This window comes from Acromyrmex echinatior, chromosome 16, assembly GCF_024713525.1.
Source record: "Acromyrmex echinatior isolate Ae372 chromosome 16, ASM2471352v2, whole genome shotgun sequence".
Lineage (NCBI taxonomy): Eukaryota > Metazoa > Arthropoda > Insecta > Hymenoptera > Formicidae > Acromyrmex > Acromyrmex echinatior.
Window position 1 is genome coordinate 615,215 of NC_141867.1, and position 16,078 is coordinate 631,292.

General features: G+C 30.7%; 2 protein-coding genes across 12 annotated transcripts in view; both read left to right on the forward strand.

Moving 5' to 3' along the window:
• The window catches only part of LOC105145116 (longitudinals lacking protein, isoforms A/B/D/L), a 191,214-nt gene that overhangs the window by 139,220 nt on the left and 35,916 nt on the right, over positions 1 to 16,078 (forward strand). The window contains exons 7-9 of one of the 11 annotated variants that reach the window (XR_015547686.1): positions 12,901 to 12,948; positions 13,089 to 14,814; positions 15,527 to 15,667. The exons of 5 other annotated variants lie outside the window; for them this stretch is intronic. Coding sequence is in view for 5 of the 6 variants with exons in the window: in XM_087414261.1 (XP_087270387.1) it covers positions 2,677 to 2,930 (254 nt within the window). In the remaining variant the exon portion in view is untranslated. Of the gene's footprint in view, positions 1 to 2,676; positions 3,843 to 8,461; positions 8,682 to 9,006; positions 9,137 to 11,353; positions 12,562 to 12,900; positions 12,949 to 13,088; positions 14,815 to 15,526; positions 15,812 to 16,078 lie in introns of those variants that run through there. 5 more of the 11 variants (XM_087414268.1, XM_087414261.1, XM_087414272.1 and 2 more) reach the window with 5 other exon arrangements.
• Positions 4,560 to 8,098, forward strand: LOC105145123 (zinc finger E-box-binding homeobox 1-like). Its single transcript, XM_011054503.2, has 2 exons — positions 4,560 to 5,039; positions 5,316 to 8,098. Exons 1-2 carry the CDS (start codon positions 5,036 to 5,038, stop codon positions 5,627 to 5,629), a joined length of 318 nt encoding a protein of 105 aa, XP_011052805.1. The 5' UTR covers positions 4,560 to 5,035; the 3' UTR covers positions 5,630 to 8,098.

Genomic DNA, 16,078 nt, shown 5'->3' on the forward strand with positions numbered 1-16,078 from the left:
CGAGCTGGAATGTTAAGGAAGTCATCTATGTATCTCAAAAATTCAAATTTTCACATGAATGTTACAATTGTTGTTTATTATATTTTTGATGTTATAAATTTATAATTAGCATCAAAATGAATAGCATATGAATAGCATTACACTCCGACAAACTTAAATTTTTTTTCTAGATCACGAACGAGATCAAATGATTTTTTACAGATTTTTAATCGCTGGAAACAAATCTGCAAATAAAATTGTTCTATTACGTCATTTTGAGCAAATTCATATTAAAAGTGCTAAAAATAGCATTTTTTGATTCTTTGAGCTGAAATATCTAAAAAACGTGATGTGATAGAACGATTTCATTTTGGAATTTGATTTCAGCGATAAAAATCTATAAAAGTCATCTGCTTTGTTGGCGGCTTTATGTAAGAAATAACAATTATATTGAAAATAGGGGTACTTAAATCTGTAGATAAATATAACCCTTTAAGGACCCTTGCAATTTGAATAATCATCTATATGTAATGGTTTATGAGATCTCTCTCTCTCTCTCTCTCATTATCAATCTGAAATTGAAATTATCACATACAATTTGTTTAAACAATTATCATTTAAACAATTAACACAAATTTAGTTTGGATGAAAATAATAGCACTATTGGAGTCTAAAAAAATGCATATAAGTAGTGCATTGTATTATTTTTTGTCGCGTGATTGTGTATAAAGTTTCTTGATGCGCTATTGAATTATAAAAATCTGAACTCTTGGATTCGATCACATTAAGTTGCAAGTCATCACGTTATGTTCATTATGTTTATGTAAGGTAATATCTAAAACTGTTCACGACCATCTTTGAGCGTTGTAATGATACTCTGAAAAGAGCTGGTAAAGAAAGAAGAAATTAGCGACACGCTAGAAAAAAAAAAGAGATAGTGTCGTAGTATTTAGAAATTTTACGTGCCCATCTCTTGAAAAGTGTCTTATAGTGTTTGTGATGTGCACATCGATAATATATTGCAGCACAGTGCACAAGTATGCTTTATTACTGATTTTTCAGAGTGTTATTAGAGCGAGAATCACGTGTTTGTCAGTGTCTGTCTGTAGCGTAGATATTTGACATTACGTTTTGTCCGCTTTCCCTGTTATACGTTTGACACGGAATACGCTTTGAATAACTTTGAAGTGCGAAATACGAATCTCGGTCCATAATGACGATTAGTAACTTTCTCGTCATACATGCTGCTATTACAGGTTTTGCGTGAAAGTAGGCTGTACAGTTCTTTTCTCGTCTCTAACTCGAGTATCTTGGTACTTTAACACCGTATTAATTGTTCGGGACAGTTTTTCCTCATTACTTATTATACTACAACGGAAAGGATTTAGGCTAAGATAATACACAATGGTGCACTTAAAAAAGTATTTCAGTGACATACGAGCGTTACGATTCCAATCAAATTCGTTAAGGGATTTCGAGCGGTGTATAATTGTCTAGTAAAATTGCGAAAATAGGTAAACGCATGTTTATCTTATTAGACTATTAAATTTAATTTTTGTACATCTATGACGAATAAGGAATTATTGATCATATTTGTGAATTTCGGCTGTGAAGATTATTATTAAAAATTGTATTTTAATTTTTTTTTAAATAAAATAAAATTTAAGGAAATTTTATTCTAATTGACGCGTCGTGTTTAGATAGATAGAAATAGAAGAAAAAAAAAGATAGAAGAGGGAAATACAGAAAAAACATTCATAAGACAATCGTCGCGTCTGTATATGAATCTGAATTTGCGGAACGTTTGTTTGCATTGATCGATTCGTTATAACAATAGATATATATATATATATATATATATTATATAGATACGATCATATATACATTGTGCGATACAAAGGAAGTACAATTTATAACAAAATTTTGTTGTTCTGTAAAATATTACTTATGCATAATAAAAACATATTACGATTTACACATGCCCTGTTGTTTTATTATGTTTCTGGCTCGCAATTGCGATTGGACATAATTGCAATACGATGTTCCACGAGCTACACTCTTCAGGGAAATATCTTCGACCTACTCACGTTCTTCAGAGCATAACTTCTTCAGATGCATCTCAAATTCGTCAGACAATGCGCAGAGAGGGAATCCGTTCGTTTGTGTAATTTCTTGAATGCTGTGAGTACATCTCTCAAAGTGTTGAAAAAGGTGACACATCTCTCTCCAAGTTCCTATTCTTTCTTTTTAAATTTGAAAATTATGCCGATCAAGCGACATGCCGTTGTTGTCTGTTATATACAGGATGTTTCATGTCGCGTTTTAAGATACGGAACGCATCGAAGGCAAAATTGAATAGAGAGAAGCGTTGACAATTTTGAGAATCCTAAGATTGAATTAGCTTTTCCAAATCGATGTCTCTTTCCTACTCATTTTTTTTTTAATCTTTAAAGTTCTATGCAATATTTGACATTTTTCTTTTTACTGTGTTTAGTCAGTCGAAGAATTTTCTTGGTGTGAATAGATGAGGTGTGAATGAATGAGATAATGAGTCGATGTTCATGATTTGGGAGGACTATCAAGTTTAATCGATGATACAGCAGAAGCAGCACGATTATAATTCAATCTTATTCTCTTTGTTCCATGAACGTTTATTATTAATTATTATGCTTACGTAAGATTCTGATCATGTTTCAGCTAAGCGGCGATTCTTCTGCGACGGATTGCCGCGTGACATTTGGAGACAGTGTAAGGATGAGCTGCGGTGCCTCAAGTGCATGAAACGGTACAGTGATTGGCGCAGCCTACGGAAGCACATGAACTTCTTCTGTCAGATGGAACCGCTCTACCCCTGCCCGTACTGCTCCCATAGAGCCAGGATTCCTACCTTATTGAAGTATCACATTGTTCGCGAGCATGTCGGCCTTGCGTCGATCGAGCAGACGCATTAAAATCTCAATTTTGATTATCAATAATAAGATGAAAAAATGGTACAGCGTGTAAGAATACATTTTCGATTACGATAAAATCGTAAATGAACTTTCGTGAAAGTGCCACCTTATCGAAAGATTATGTAAAACGTTTGAATATTTTGCGATCCTGGTCTTCTAAAAAAGCAAAGCGAATTTTGATCTGTATAGTAAGAATTTTTTTTATTAAACTGTGGAGAGATTATATGATCGATGGTGGGGGGGATACAAGACTTCGCATAAGTTTGCACTACTTTTTCGAGAAATAATGTTTTTGTAAAAAACGTTCATTTAATTCGTTTGTTATTGAGTTATTAACTAAATGTTAATAAATGCAGCAATTATGTTGATTTATTAAATTCAAGTTATATATTACATTGAATTATTGTGTTATGGATAATAAAATATATGAGAGTTGTTATTTTATAATGCAAGAGAATATATATTATATATTTTATATGTATATTCTATAATCATAATTTTGTGGCTTATTTTGAATAATAAAATTATATTAATATGGTTGTGATTTATAAAAATAGTATTAAATATCAATATTTTTTGTAAATTATGTGATTTGAATATAGATTTTCTTGCAATTATAACAATAATTATACGCGATATTTCGTCCAAGTAATTATTGTTTATGTAACATTTTCTAAAATTTTATATGTATTTTATATCACTCTATTTTTACACGCGTCCTGCGATATATTTGTGCAAAAACATTGGTGCTATACTGATTTACCTCTACATCTATATATACATGAATTACTTTCTTTTCTTTTCGAGATTTATAAATTAAAATTTCCTTTCTAACAGATGTTTACAATATGTGATGAAATCAGATATAGTTGTATTGATGCAATAAATTGATATGCATTTTCTAACAAGAAATTTTCATGATTAATCTCAATTATCTTTTCTGATACTATTCATCAATAAATTGTATTAATATTCATACTTCCAATTTCCATTTTCTAAGAATTTTCCTCGAATTTAAATCAATTTTGACAAATTTTGTAAAATACAAATTTTATTTCTTATTTCAGATATTTCGTAACGCAACGAGTTAAATGTGGCGTTTATGTGTTCGTGATATCGTCATTGTATCTCTCTGTGTTCCCCGTGCGTTTCGCCAACTTTTATCGGAGAACATAAAAATTTTTCTCTCTCGAAAGTAGCTTTTGACCATTCTAATATTCTTGCGTCTAATTTGTAGGATTCGATCCGGCCGCGCAGCAATCCGAGGATCTCGGGGAATACGTAGGCAAACCCACCTTTACATGTCCGAAGTGTGGAAAGGGCTATGCGTGGAAGGCGAGCCTTCAGCGTCACCTGAGCACTGTATGTGGCACACCACCCATGATTTTCTGCAATCTCTGCGGATACAAGACCAGTCGTAAGGACGTTCTCTTCAGGCATATGCGGCACGTGCATCCGAGATCACAGTAGCGCAACAAGGAGAAAGGCGCCGATCGAAAGACATTCCAATCTATGGATGATCCATATCAACTTCAAAGCACAATGGAACTCGCAATGTGAATTATGCATTTCTCAATTTTGTGCAGTCGATGCATAATACAGTCTCAACTGAAATATATTAGATGCTATATTAGACGAAAATGACTGAAGTCTAGTCTACAGACACATCACTAGACGTTAATGTGCATTTTATGATTGCAAGTGCAATTAAATATATTAAATATATTAAATATATTAAATATATTAAAAAATTATAATGCAATATTATATAAAGAATAATGAATAATGAGTAATTTTTAGTGAGTTACGTAGACATTTTTTTCGAATCCTCCCTCATTTGAGTCTTTTAATTTGACTATCTTATTATAGTATCTTAGTATATTTACATTTTACTGATGCAACCATTCTCTTTGAATATATAAATATATAGATTGATACCGCTGATAATCAAATAAGATCAATTGTTTTAAAGTTGACAATTTTCAGGAATTTCTACGTATCTGCCTGAATCGACGTTGCTTCGACGTTGATTCGTACTACTGAACTTTCTTATAGATTGTAGCCTATAAGAAGAAGAATGAAGATGAGATTCTAATTTAGCAGCGATGGGTTTGTTTTGTATACATATTTTAATAAATTTCTTCATTTTTATCTTATGGAACAGCTGAGGTTGTTTAAAAGAAAACTGTTTAATTTCTATTTACAATTTAAAAGTGTCCTAAACAATCGATTTGTTTAACGTATAGTCGCATCAATCAGTTACATACTACGTGACAGTTCATGGCGATCAGACAATCGTAGGTCTCTTTTATGCGAACGATTGTTTGCGATTGTCCCTATATAAAGCGAACACAGCTGCATCGTAGCTTCCTTCATCTGTTTCAGGTAGCAGCGGTTGGAATTTGCACAAACGATATATGTGTCCTCACTGCAAGAAAATCTACGCGCCGAAGAGCCTGCTAAAGAAACATATGCAGTTCGGTTGTAAAATGAATCCGCGCAACACCACAACATTCTCCTGTACCTTCTGCCCTTACAAGAGTATATACAAGGCAAACATGGAGAGACACGTGAGCAATGTTCATAACACCGGCAGCCTCAAGTTCCGTTGCGAGCTCTGCAACTTCCGCAGCAACTACTCCTTTTGCGTTCGCAGACATATAAAGACCTTCCATCGATTGGACGACTTTCAGAAATAAACTACAATACTTCCTTTTTAAGTTCCTATTTTATCCTTATCCCGATGTGCAATGAGGAGCAGTACAATTGCACAGTGTTGCAATTGGCTATTGCCAATCACAGCGACTTTCACGAAGGGGGGATTTTTTTTTTTTTCTATTGCTGTGATTGTCCATATGATGTACATGTGCAATTGATATACATTCTGTGCAAATAGGATTCCTTTTTGAAAAAATAGTTGACGATGAGTTATCATCATGAGCGTTTCTTTTTAGTCTTTGAATGAATGAACACAGAACGATTTATGGTTTCTCGATGATCAGACTTTTCCGCATGTTTTAGAATTTATCCGCAAAATTAATGTGACTCGACATTACATACATACATATTAATATATATATATATATTACTTATATATATATATATATATGTGTGTGTATGTGTGTGTGTGTGTGTGTACGTATGTATGTAATAGATATGTTCTTTCTTATCATATTTAAAATCATCAGATAAACATTATATTAATAAACAAATTAAAATACGATAGAGAAAATAGACGAACTAAATTTTATCTTTTCTTTTGCGCAAATTCGACTATTAATTTATATTGCATTTTTCTTGAAACTATGCGATGAACCGAGGACGTAAATATCAATGATAAAAGAACAAAAATTATTTTTCTCATGATTGAGTCGAATTTAACAAAGTGCCACAATATTTAATTATATTATATAAATATAATTTATCTACAACCACATACGCTATCATAAATTAATCTAATGACAATCAATTACAGCGTGCGGACGAACGTGTACTCAAATAATTAATGAATCGAGATTCTCATCAATTGAGCGTCCACAATTTTTTGAGATGAACAACTTTATGTAACTATTTTGACATAGATTATAAAAATGAACACCCAAGATTCGTTAGATTTAATTCACAGACAATATCTCCGCGAGAGAAAGAAAGAAAAATTTTATAATATATTGATATACATTAATATATTTTAAATTGATGCTATGTGTGATTTTAAACATTGTAATTACGTAAACGATTATTATAAAAATAAGCCTTATATCAATCTTTCATTATTTTAAATCCAAAAGAAGAATGTATGAAATTATGTAGGCAAAGAGAATAATGTTTGAATATTTTGTAAATATGATTAATGCTATCAAATATTTTGTTGTTTATATTTACTGAAGGATTCAGATTATTTTTCTAGTATGTTAATCTCCAATAAAATTTTACATTTTTAATTATAATTTTAGCTTCACTCGTTGAAATATAAGAAAAATACTGGAGATTTGTATTGAAAAGTGGGATTGATTATTAAATACGTGAGATAATAATCAGAAAGTCATCTTTAGTTTAGAATTATAATGACATCGGCGATTGAACCTACATAAAAATGCTCGTCGGATTATCACGCTTAGTTAAGCTGTAATTACGTAACTTTATTCACATTTGATTTTGTAAAATTTTGTACTATAAAACATTACGGAAAAAAAATTAGTGTATTTATATGAATGTGTATATTTTTTCGATAAAAAAAACAGTTTGTTTCTTTATGTATGAAAAAATTCGCCTTTCACGGAATTAATAAAATAATGTACATATTTTTACACGTAAACATATATATTTTTTAAATAAAATTGAATAAATTATTCAAGAAAATTATTATTTTAATGATTTTTCAACTTTATTTTAAAAAATACGTATGTATCCTATATCCATGTGAATGCATTATTTTAATAATTCTATGAGAAAGCAAATTTTTTCACGGATATAAGAAAAAACGATATTTTAATTATTTCTTAAACGGTTTTTTATTAGAAAAAATATTTTCCTTGACGTTTCTCTAATAGACATTTAAAACGTTTTCAAGAGCCGGTTATAAAAAACATTTGCGAAATGTTTCTTGAAATGTGCTGGGATTGTATAATAAATATTGTACAAATTTACAATTATAAATAATACGTGCGGCTATTATTTTCTTATCAAATTTTCTATCTTTTCTTTGCATACACATATTTAATGTAAAATAATACGGACTTACTTCGTGTGTGTGTATGTGTGTGTGTGTGTGTGTGTGTGTGTGTGTGTGTGTGTGTGTGTGTGTGTGTGTGTGTGCGTGTGTGTGCGTGTGCGTGTGCGTGTGCGTGTGCGTGTGCGTGTGTGTGCGTGTACATATATACACACATATGCACAACAATATATTTCTTAAAGGATTAAAAGGCTCATTAAGAAGTATATTTAATTTACATTAAATTATATTTAATTCGTAGTTTGTAATATATGTCAGGAATGTAACTGTAGCAATAGAATAATTTTATATAATATGAGAAATTTGTGGTATAATCTAATCCTTCGTTGTTAGCATTCAAATGTCATTTCGTATGAAGTCAATATAATTCGAAATATCTTCACGCACATTAAATGTCGAAATTATTTCTTACAAATAGATATTATAATTGCATGCAAAAGATTGTTCATGTTACCTGTCCAGTATAATTAGAAAATGTGTTTTATAAACACCTTTACACACACACACACACACACACACACACACACACACATACACACATTCTTATCCCGCATCCCTCTTTTATAATACATTCATTCTAATTTTTAAGATTTAAATTAATTTTTTTATTCCTAAAAAAATATTTTATTACAATTATTAAAATTGAATTGATATTTATTTTTATATTTTTATATTTATTTTGTTATCATTTTAATTTATACACATATGTGATATTATTAACATTTTAATAAATTAATTATAATTACAATTATGTGCTTATCAGATTGCTTCCATTAAACGATCATTGACGTTGTTGTTTCAGCTTTATTATGGCATACTCCTGTCATGGCGTACTCCTCTCTTCACAAGAAAATTGGTACACACAATAGCGACGGGGATAGGGCGTTACACACACAAAAAAAACATGCTGTCATAGTGCGCAAACGGATTTACATGTGCACTGATTGCGGCAAGGGTTTCACGTTGAGGATAAAACTCTCGAAACATCGGAAGTTGGAATGTGTAAACGTATAAGGTAACAGGTAGTACAGAGATTTAGCTGTGAGATTTGTTCGTTGGTGTGTTGACAGGTATAAGAAGAGATACCGTGCAGCGCCTTCTAAAATCAATTTTTGACAATGCAATTAATAACTCTCGCACTCCTAATAATTTTTATTAAATTGTCTCAGCAATATTTGCAATATTGACAAATTCTTTCGACTGTTACCTGCGACGTTATTAATAAAAAATTGAAATATTGATATCGTCTATGACGTCCTCTCGAAATTAATGTTCAATTCACGTGCACTTGCGCCTGTTGTCGCTAAGTAATTGCTTTTTTTAACCGATTTGACATTGGTGTTTCAGCGATGTGGTCTTACAAGAGGGTGGACGGATACGACGTCGGTGATGTGCAACATCAACAACGAGGAAGTGCCATCTACGAAACACGCGAGAGGACTTACATATGCGCAGATTGTGGCAAGAGTTACGCGGTGAAAAGATCCCTCTGGAGGCATCGGAAGTTCGAGTGCGTGAATGCGAAACCGAAATTCAGCTGTGACATATGCTCATACAAGAGTCCTCACAAATGGTGCATCGACAAACACAGAAAGAAGCATCACGACATTTTCTACAATCGCTTCCCTAATTAAAGTTCCTAGCATTATCGAATTGATTTGGAACGTTGTTCTTGTGATAAAACGATTTCTTCTTTAAATGACATTCTGTTTTACTAATCTTCCAATTATCCGAATGCCGCTATATTTTTCCAATTTTTACGAACAATTGATTGTACTGATAAAAGAATTTGATTTTGTGGTAGAAGAATTTATAACCTGTATATAAATATGTTCTTCAAATATAATAATTCAGATATAGTAATTAATAGCCTATTTGAGAATAATACAATACATAATACAATATATAATTATCGCATTATTCTCAAATTGGTAGTCAAGTTGATAGTTTCAAGTATTGTTGCGATAAAGAAAAAGTTAGTGTTAATTTTAATTTTTATTATCGAAGGATTGCAATGTATTTATGGAATTTAAATTTTCGAAAATATTCTTTGTTGTGAGTATTGACATAAAAAAAAGATTTAAAAAACTTAAAAAAATTTAAAAAGATAAAAAAATATTTCTTATTATTTTTGGAAAAATACGTACACGAACGAACAATATCTATTTCCAAAAATTTTTTCTCAAACTTTATTATATTTATATCCTTGTATAATTTATAAATTATGATATACTGTGAAAAATTACATAAATTACGGCTATTTGTCGTAATATATTGTACTATGTATAATGATATATATAATTATGTAAATTATATATTAAATGTAAAATAAATTAAAGGTTCTTTTTATAACAGGTATAATATCTATTATTTTTTTGTTCTTAGAATTTCTAGTAACACGTCGACATTTATATTAAGATATATATGTATTTGTAATATCTATTAAAACACATTAAAATATATGTACTAACAATTAATAATTTTATGGAAAATTTTTACCCTTCAGGTTACTTGTCTCTACAACAATGAACAAGATGTATGATTGAATAAAATTCAGACTACGGAAATAAAAATTGTTGACAAGTTGTAAAAATGCAGAAGAAACTGAAGAAGAATAAGATAATGGGATATAAAATTTTGAATATAAAATAAATAGTAGCAAATAAATAGAAGAGAATTAAATGTAGAAGACATTGTACTCAGCTATTATTATTATCATTATTATTATTATTATTTGGTGTTTTTTTATTTTTTAGTTATTCCTTGAAAAGTCTACATATTCGTAAATTCTCCCAAAAACCCGCTATATTCATGTGTTTATTAGAATATTATAATATAGATTCTCTCTTATGAAGAATGAAGAAATTTGTGAGAATATACGATGTAATACCAGTTAGGAAAAGTCATAGATATATTAACGCAAAAGTTCTTTTTTAGTTTAATATTTGGATTTTAAGTTTCATGATAACTCATGAGGATATCGAAAAGCGAAATAATGTTTGTATATATTATTTCAGCAATGAGTGCTTTATATTTTATATAATAGAAATATGTTTGGCAGCTTGTAAATTAGTTTCTAATCCTCCTGATTTCGAATCAGATTCCTTCTAGAACTTATAGAGTAGTTGTCCTTGTGTGAATTATATTTGCAAAATTTTCCGAGCTTTCGTTGATTTTTAGGATGGCTTTTAAATCTAAGGGATGCATCAAGCTTCCGGAAAGAGCACATTTCCGATCTTCTTGTGGCAAGAAATATTCGTCTAAGATAATCAGAATCTTTAGTTGGATTTATGAGATATCAATTATATATTTAATTAATTTCACGTTTTATGTAAATTCTGTTAAATTTAGTTCAAATATCTCATGCTTATTGCAAAGTCGAACAGGCAAGTTACTTCTTGATGTAGACGCATTAATTGTTTCTATTTTGACTGATATGAATATTTCGAATTGTCTTTCTTTCATTGTATCTTTATTCGAAAGTTAGAATTTATATATATATATATATATATATATTCACAAACGTGAATGATTACGTCTCATAAATCAAACTGATCGTCGCCTTAGATATCCGCGAGTGCTTTCATCGTTCTATCCTGATACTGCTGTTTTTGTTGAATCCTTTTCTTTTGCAAGGCTTGAACAGCGCAGTTAGCTTTCGCTTAACTAACTAACTTGGTCCTTCTGTTTCCAGCTTACCGGAAGATGTACATGGGTGATCAGGTCCTTGGCTACACTTGCACTATGTGCAGCAAATTCTACAAGATGTGGAGTAACTATTTGAAACACAAATGTGAACCACCGCAATTCAAGTGTCCGCTGTGCCCATTTGCTGCCTTCAAAGCCTTCATCCTGCACGCTCATCAGGCAGAGCAGCACTTCAAAGTTACTTCGCCGAATACTTAAACGACCTACGGCGATCCAGATCGGGGAGGAATTGTCAAATTGCCTTAGTCGTCGTTACGATTCTTCGTGGCATGTGTGCCATACTGCCACTAACTATCAAACCGTTCTCAAGAAATGAAAGAGTTTGCAGCTCCAAAATGCAAGGATTTATGAGCAAGTCATTTCGAGACGTCGACGACCGTTTTCTACGTAGTCCCGATTAGAAATCCCGTGAAAGCGTTTTCTCTCCGAAAAATATATTTTTCCTAAACTCGCCACGAAGGCGATGAAGTAGTTCCCGAGTCATTATCATAGAATAGTTCAACATATTGCGTTAGTTTGTAATCAGCGATCGGCGCATTTTGTGAAAGGATTCAGATCTCACAGATGAACGGTGCATACAAATTTATAAATGAAAAATAGAAATGAAAATCATCATTTGTAGTATATCTTTCTCCTCCCTAACACTTTATTATGTATTATAATAAATTATATATCATAATAACGCGACTGAGATATGCAGAAATATAATGCGATAGTTCATATACCAATGTAACGAATAACGTAGTTTAATCTACGGTAAACCGTAAAGGAAAGAAGACTGAATGACAATAATAAGATTTAGAGAAGATTATCTCTCATCTGTATTATGCTTTAAATTATTATAAATGCCATAAATCATGCATTTTTTCTTAAAGAATACGATATCCTATTGGAGGAGTAGGAAATGTTCACCTCACTGCATCTAAGGCCAAGTATTGGAAAGAACAAAGTATATTATAAATGAATATTTTGTTCACCGAGGATCAGTATTGAGATCTGATGATAAATATTGCTGCAACAATACTATAAACTATCGATTCTCTCTTTTTCGCCGCATACAATCTAAAAATTTTATCTCGGTACGAAGTGCCGACCGCTTATCTATAAAAGATACTGTATAATCCGTAGTATTGATAAATGCATGTATTTTCGTAATACTAATAATAAAGTATCATAAAAGCATCTAAAGCGAAACGACGTCTTATTCTCAGTAAAGCAAGCCAATACGATATATTAAGTATGGCGATTCTTTCGCTCTTCCCCCATCGTTCAATAAAACCTCGAATCGATGTTTTACTCAATAATAACAATAATATAAATCTTATTTTGATGAGCTAAACCTTTTCACTACTTAAAAAATTTTTTTAATTATGTTTTTTTGCAGAATATTTATAATTGTTGATTTTTTCAATGTAAAATTTTTATCCATCATTACTGTTTCTTTCAGAATTGACCAATGCCGTCTTTGTTTTCCTTTAAGTATATTTTTTCAGAGCGCTACTAATAGATGATTGAATGCACTCTCTGTTTCAGATCGCCCGAAGGATTTGGCAGAATTTCAAGAGCTTAGCGAGCTACCCGGTACGACACAGAAAAAATTGGATGTATACGCAAAATGCTAATGTCGATGCTAAATGCTTTTGTGGAGGCGAGAGCATTGTTGATTGTCGTAATGTGTATTAAGACAATTATTCAAGACGTCTTTCTTCCTTCCGTTTCAGGTTTCCACACTTGCTGCGAATGCCAGAAAACATACAAGTCGCGGATGGCTCTGAACCGGCACGTGCGAGAGGAATGTGGCAGAATCTTGTATACCTGTCCGTATTGTCGCAACATCATGCCGATGAAGTTTAATCTATTGAATCACTTGAAGAAGGAGCACGGTTGCTAAGATTTAACTCGACGAGTGATTGCCGAAGAAATTCTCTATCACTTCGCGATATTGATTGATGTTAATATTGCTTCTTTCCCATACAGCACAAAATATTGAGAAATGTTTTTAAAAAAATGATTTTTTTCCTATTTTTAAAAACTTATTTTTTTTTAATATTAAAAAATATTTTTTTAATAATTACCTTTAGTAATATTTTAAAATGTCTTAATAGGTTTAGAAGTATTTGAAAACTTTTGTGGCAATTTTTAACAATATTGGCAATATTTTTAATAATATTTTAATATTTTCAGAAGAAAAGAAATTATTTTTCCAGTGACGCAATATTCCCAAAAGATTTTACAATTATTGAATAATTTGTATGCAATCTTTTTAAAATATTTTTGATAATATTTTTCAATATGATCTGGACATAGACATAATTCAAAAAATATTTTCGAATGTTTTTAAAAATATTTTCGAATTTTAAAACATTTTAATTTTTTTAAAAACATTTTGTGCCGTTTGGACTATGAACGAAATTTTTTTAAAGTCTGACAGTTCTTACGAAACGTGACACTTGTTTGCAATACAACGTTGTAAATAATGAAAAGTATATTTGTGTTCAAACTTATCGCGTTTCACAGTTATAATAATAAAAATGATTCGAGAGATATTCGGTGCTTTATACCGTAAAATATTTATGAAATTTCATATATTGTAGCACCTTTTGCTATGTAAAATAAGTTTATTATTAACACAAATATGCAACGTTATAGATTATATTGTTAAATAATTGTCTAAGGCAAAACTATCGTTAAGTCATATCTTTTGATGATAGAATATTGTAGAAATTATAATACACGTCTTTCTAAAGTATGGAATGTTAATATACTACTTATATTTATAACAGATTTTTGTGACATGATCTTTTTCTGTTCTCCATTAAATTTGTTTAATTAATATGAGATTAACGTCTTCTGATAGAGACTCGCTTTTATTTTTATAGACTAATAAAACTCCGCGAGTGACTATCAGTGTTTATTCAATCAACACGGTATGTGCATATTATCATTTTTCACTACACAATATAAAATTTTTTTTATAAAATACTTGTAAAATTTACTATATTTTTGTACTTGTTTTCAATATTATCTAGATTGGGCATTAAAGCGATATGAAGAAATCTTTTAGAAAGCTAAATATTTTCAATAAACGAAAATACATATTTAATATTTGATATTTTTTTGATAAAAAGAATGTCACAATGAAAATTCCTTTGCATACGAAAAAATTTATGAGAGATTTGTTAATTAGCAAACAAATTACCGTCTATACTGATAGAAATGGTTAAGGATGTAGTAATTACGTGGCGTCAAGATTAATAATGAGGGATACTAATAAATGCATGAGAGAGTTCGATTATGTTCATCGCAAGTTTATATTTTGCTTTGCCATTTGTTTCGTGCTTATTCTGTCTTTGTTTTTAACAATTATATAATCCGGTCTACGCCGACAGGAACGGCTGGACTATTTACAAGAAGAATACGAAGAAAATACACGTAAAAATATAAAAGGTGCGTAGATTCAGGTTTTCCGTGTGCGCTCTTCTCCTCCAGTGTATTTTTACGAGACAAATATTAATATATACTGGGTTAACAATGAGAGGATTGGTCATTGATATTCGACTTTTAGTCTACCTGAAATTTTAATCCTATTTTCTCTAAAATAATTCTGAATTAAATTAAAACTAAATGTAAATCAAATTCTGTACATATAATATTGTCTAAAATAAAAATGTTGAGGTAATATTAATAATTTTACATAATTTTTGTTAGTTTTATATTAATAATTTAATCATGATTTTTGTTCTATATTATGTTGTTATGTTTGGTGAAAAATCAAATGTTTAATAGCACTTTCGAAGCAGTAGATTTGAACCAAATTCAGGTCGGATTAATGACGTTATATATTCTATTTTATTTTCAGATTGGACGAGGTCATGATATTTTTGGATTAATCGACCTAAGTTAGATTCAAAGTTACTGTACTCGAAAATGCCGTTAGTTTCATTTTTACGCGATATTTTACAAATTATCAAATATTTTTTTTCAATAATAATCATAACGATTGGGAAAAATATGATTATTTTTTCTGTAAATCTGTAAAAATAATTCGTGAAAAAAATAACTCGTGAAAAAATAACACTTTGGCGAATATCAGCGACTATTAAAATGAAATCAATTTAAACGATTTGTATTAACTCGGATATGTAATTTTTCTTTGCAGATTATTTCCCTGGGAATCAGACCAACCTGCACACCTGCAAAAAATGCGGAAACATGTACGTGTATTACAGCTCATTGACGAGACATATGAGGGAGGAATGTGGAAAAGCGCCAAAATATCAATGCCTATATTGTCCAAAAAGATCGAAGTTACATTGCAACCTTTTGAAGCATATGCGAACGAAGCACGGCTTTGAGCAAGGCTGAGAGCTCCGGAAATGGATGGTAGGAGTGATGGTGATGATGATGTAGTCAGGGGACAACAGAACGGGGACGAAACCAAAGTTAAATTTTAAATATACAAGACTGTTAACATTATTTCTATAATCACCCAATAATTCTATCAAGTGTAATAAGATTTAAGGAACGTTAACAACTCTACAAAGTTACGTTCGCATTTCGAGCGTTCACGTGCACTTGTCAATCCCTTTAGTAGCCGCATAATCTTCGCGAGTTGTAAAATAGTGTAAATTTCTGCATGAATGCCTTTGTAAATAAATATTTACTTTGATGTGTATAAAACCAATACGTACTATTACTCTTAAGCTTCGAG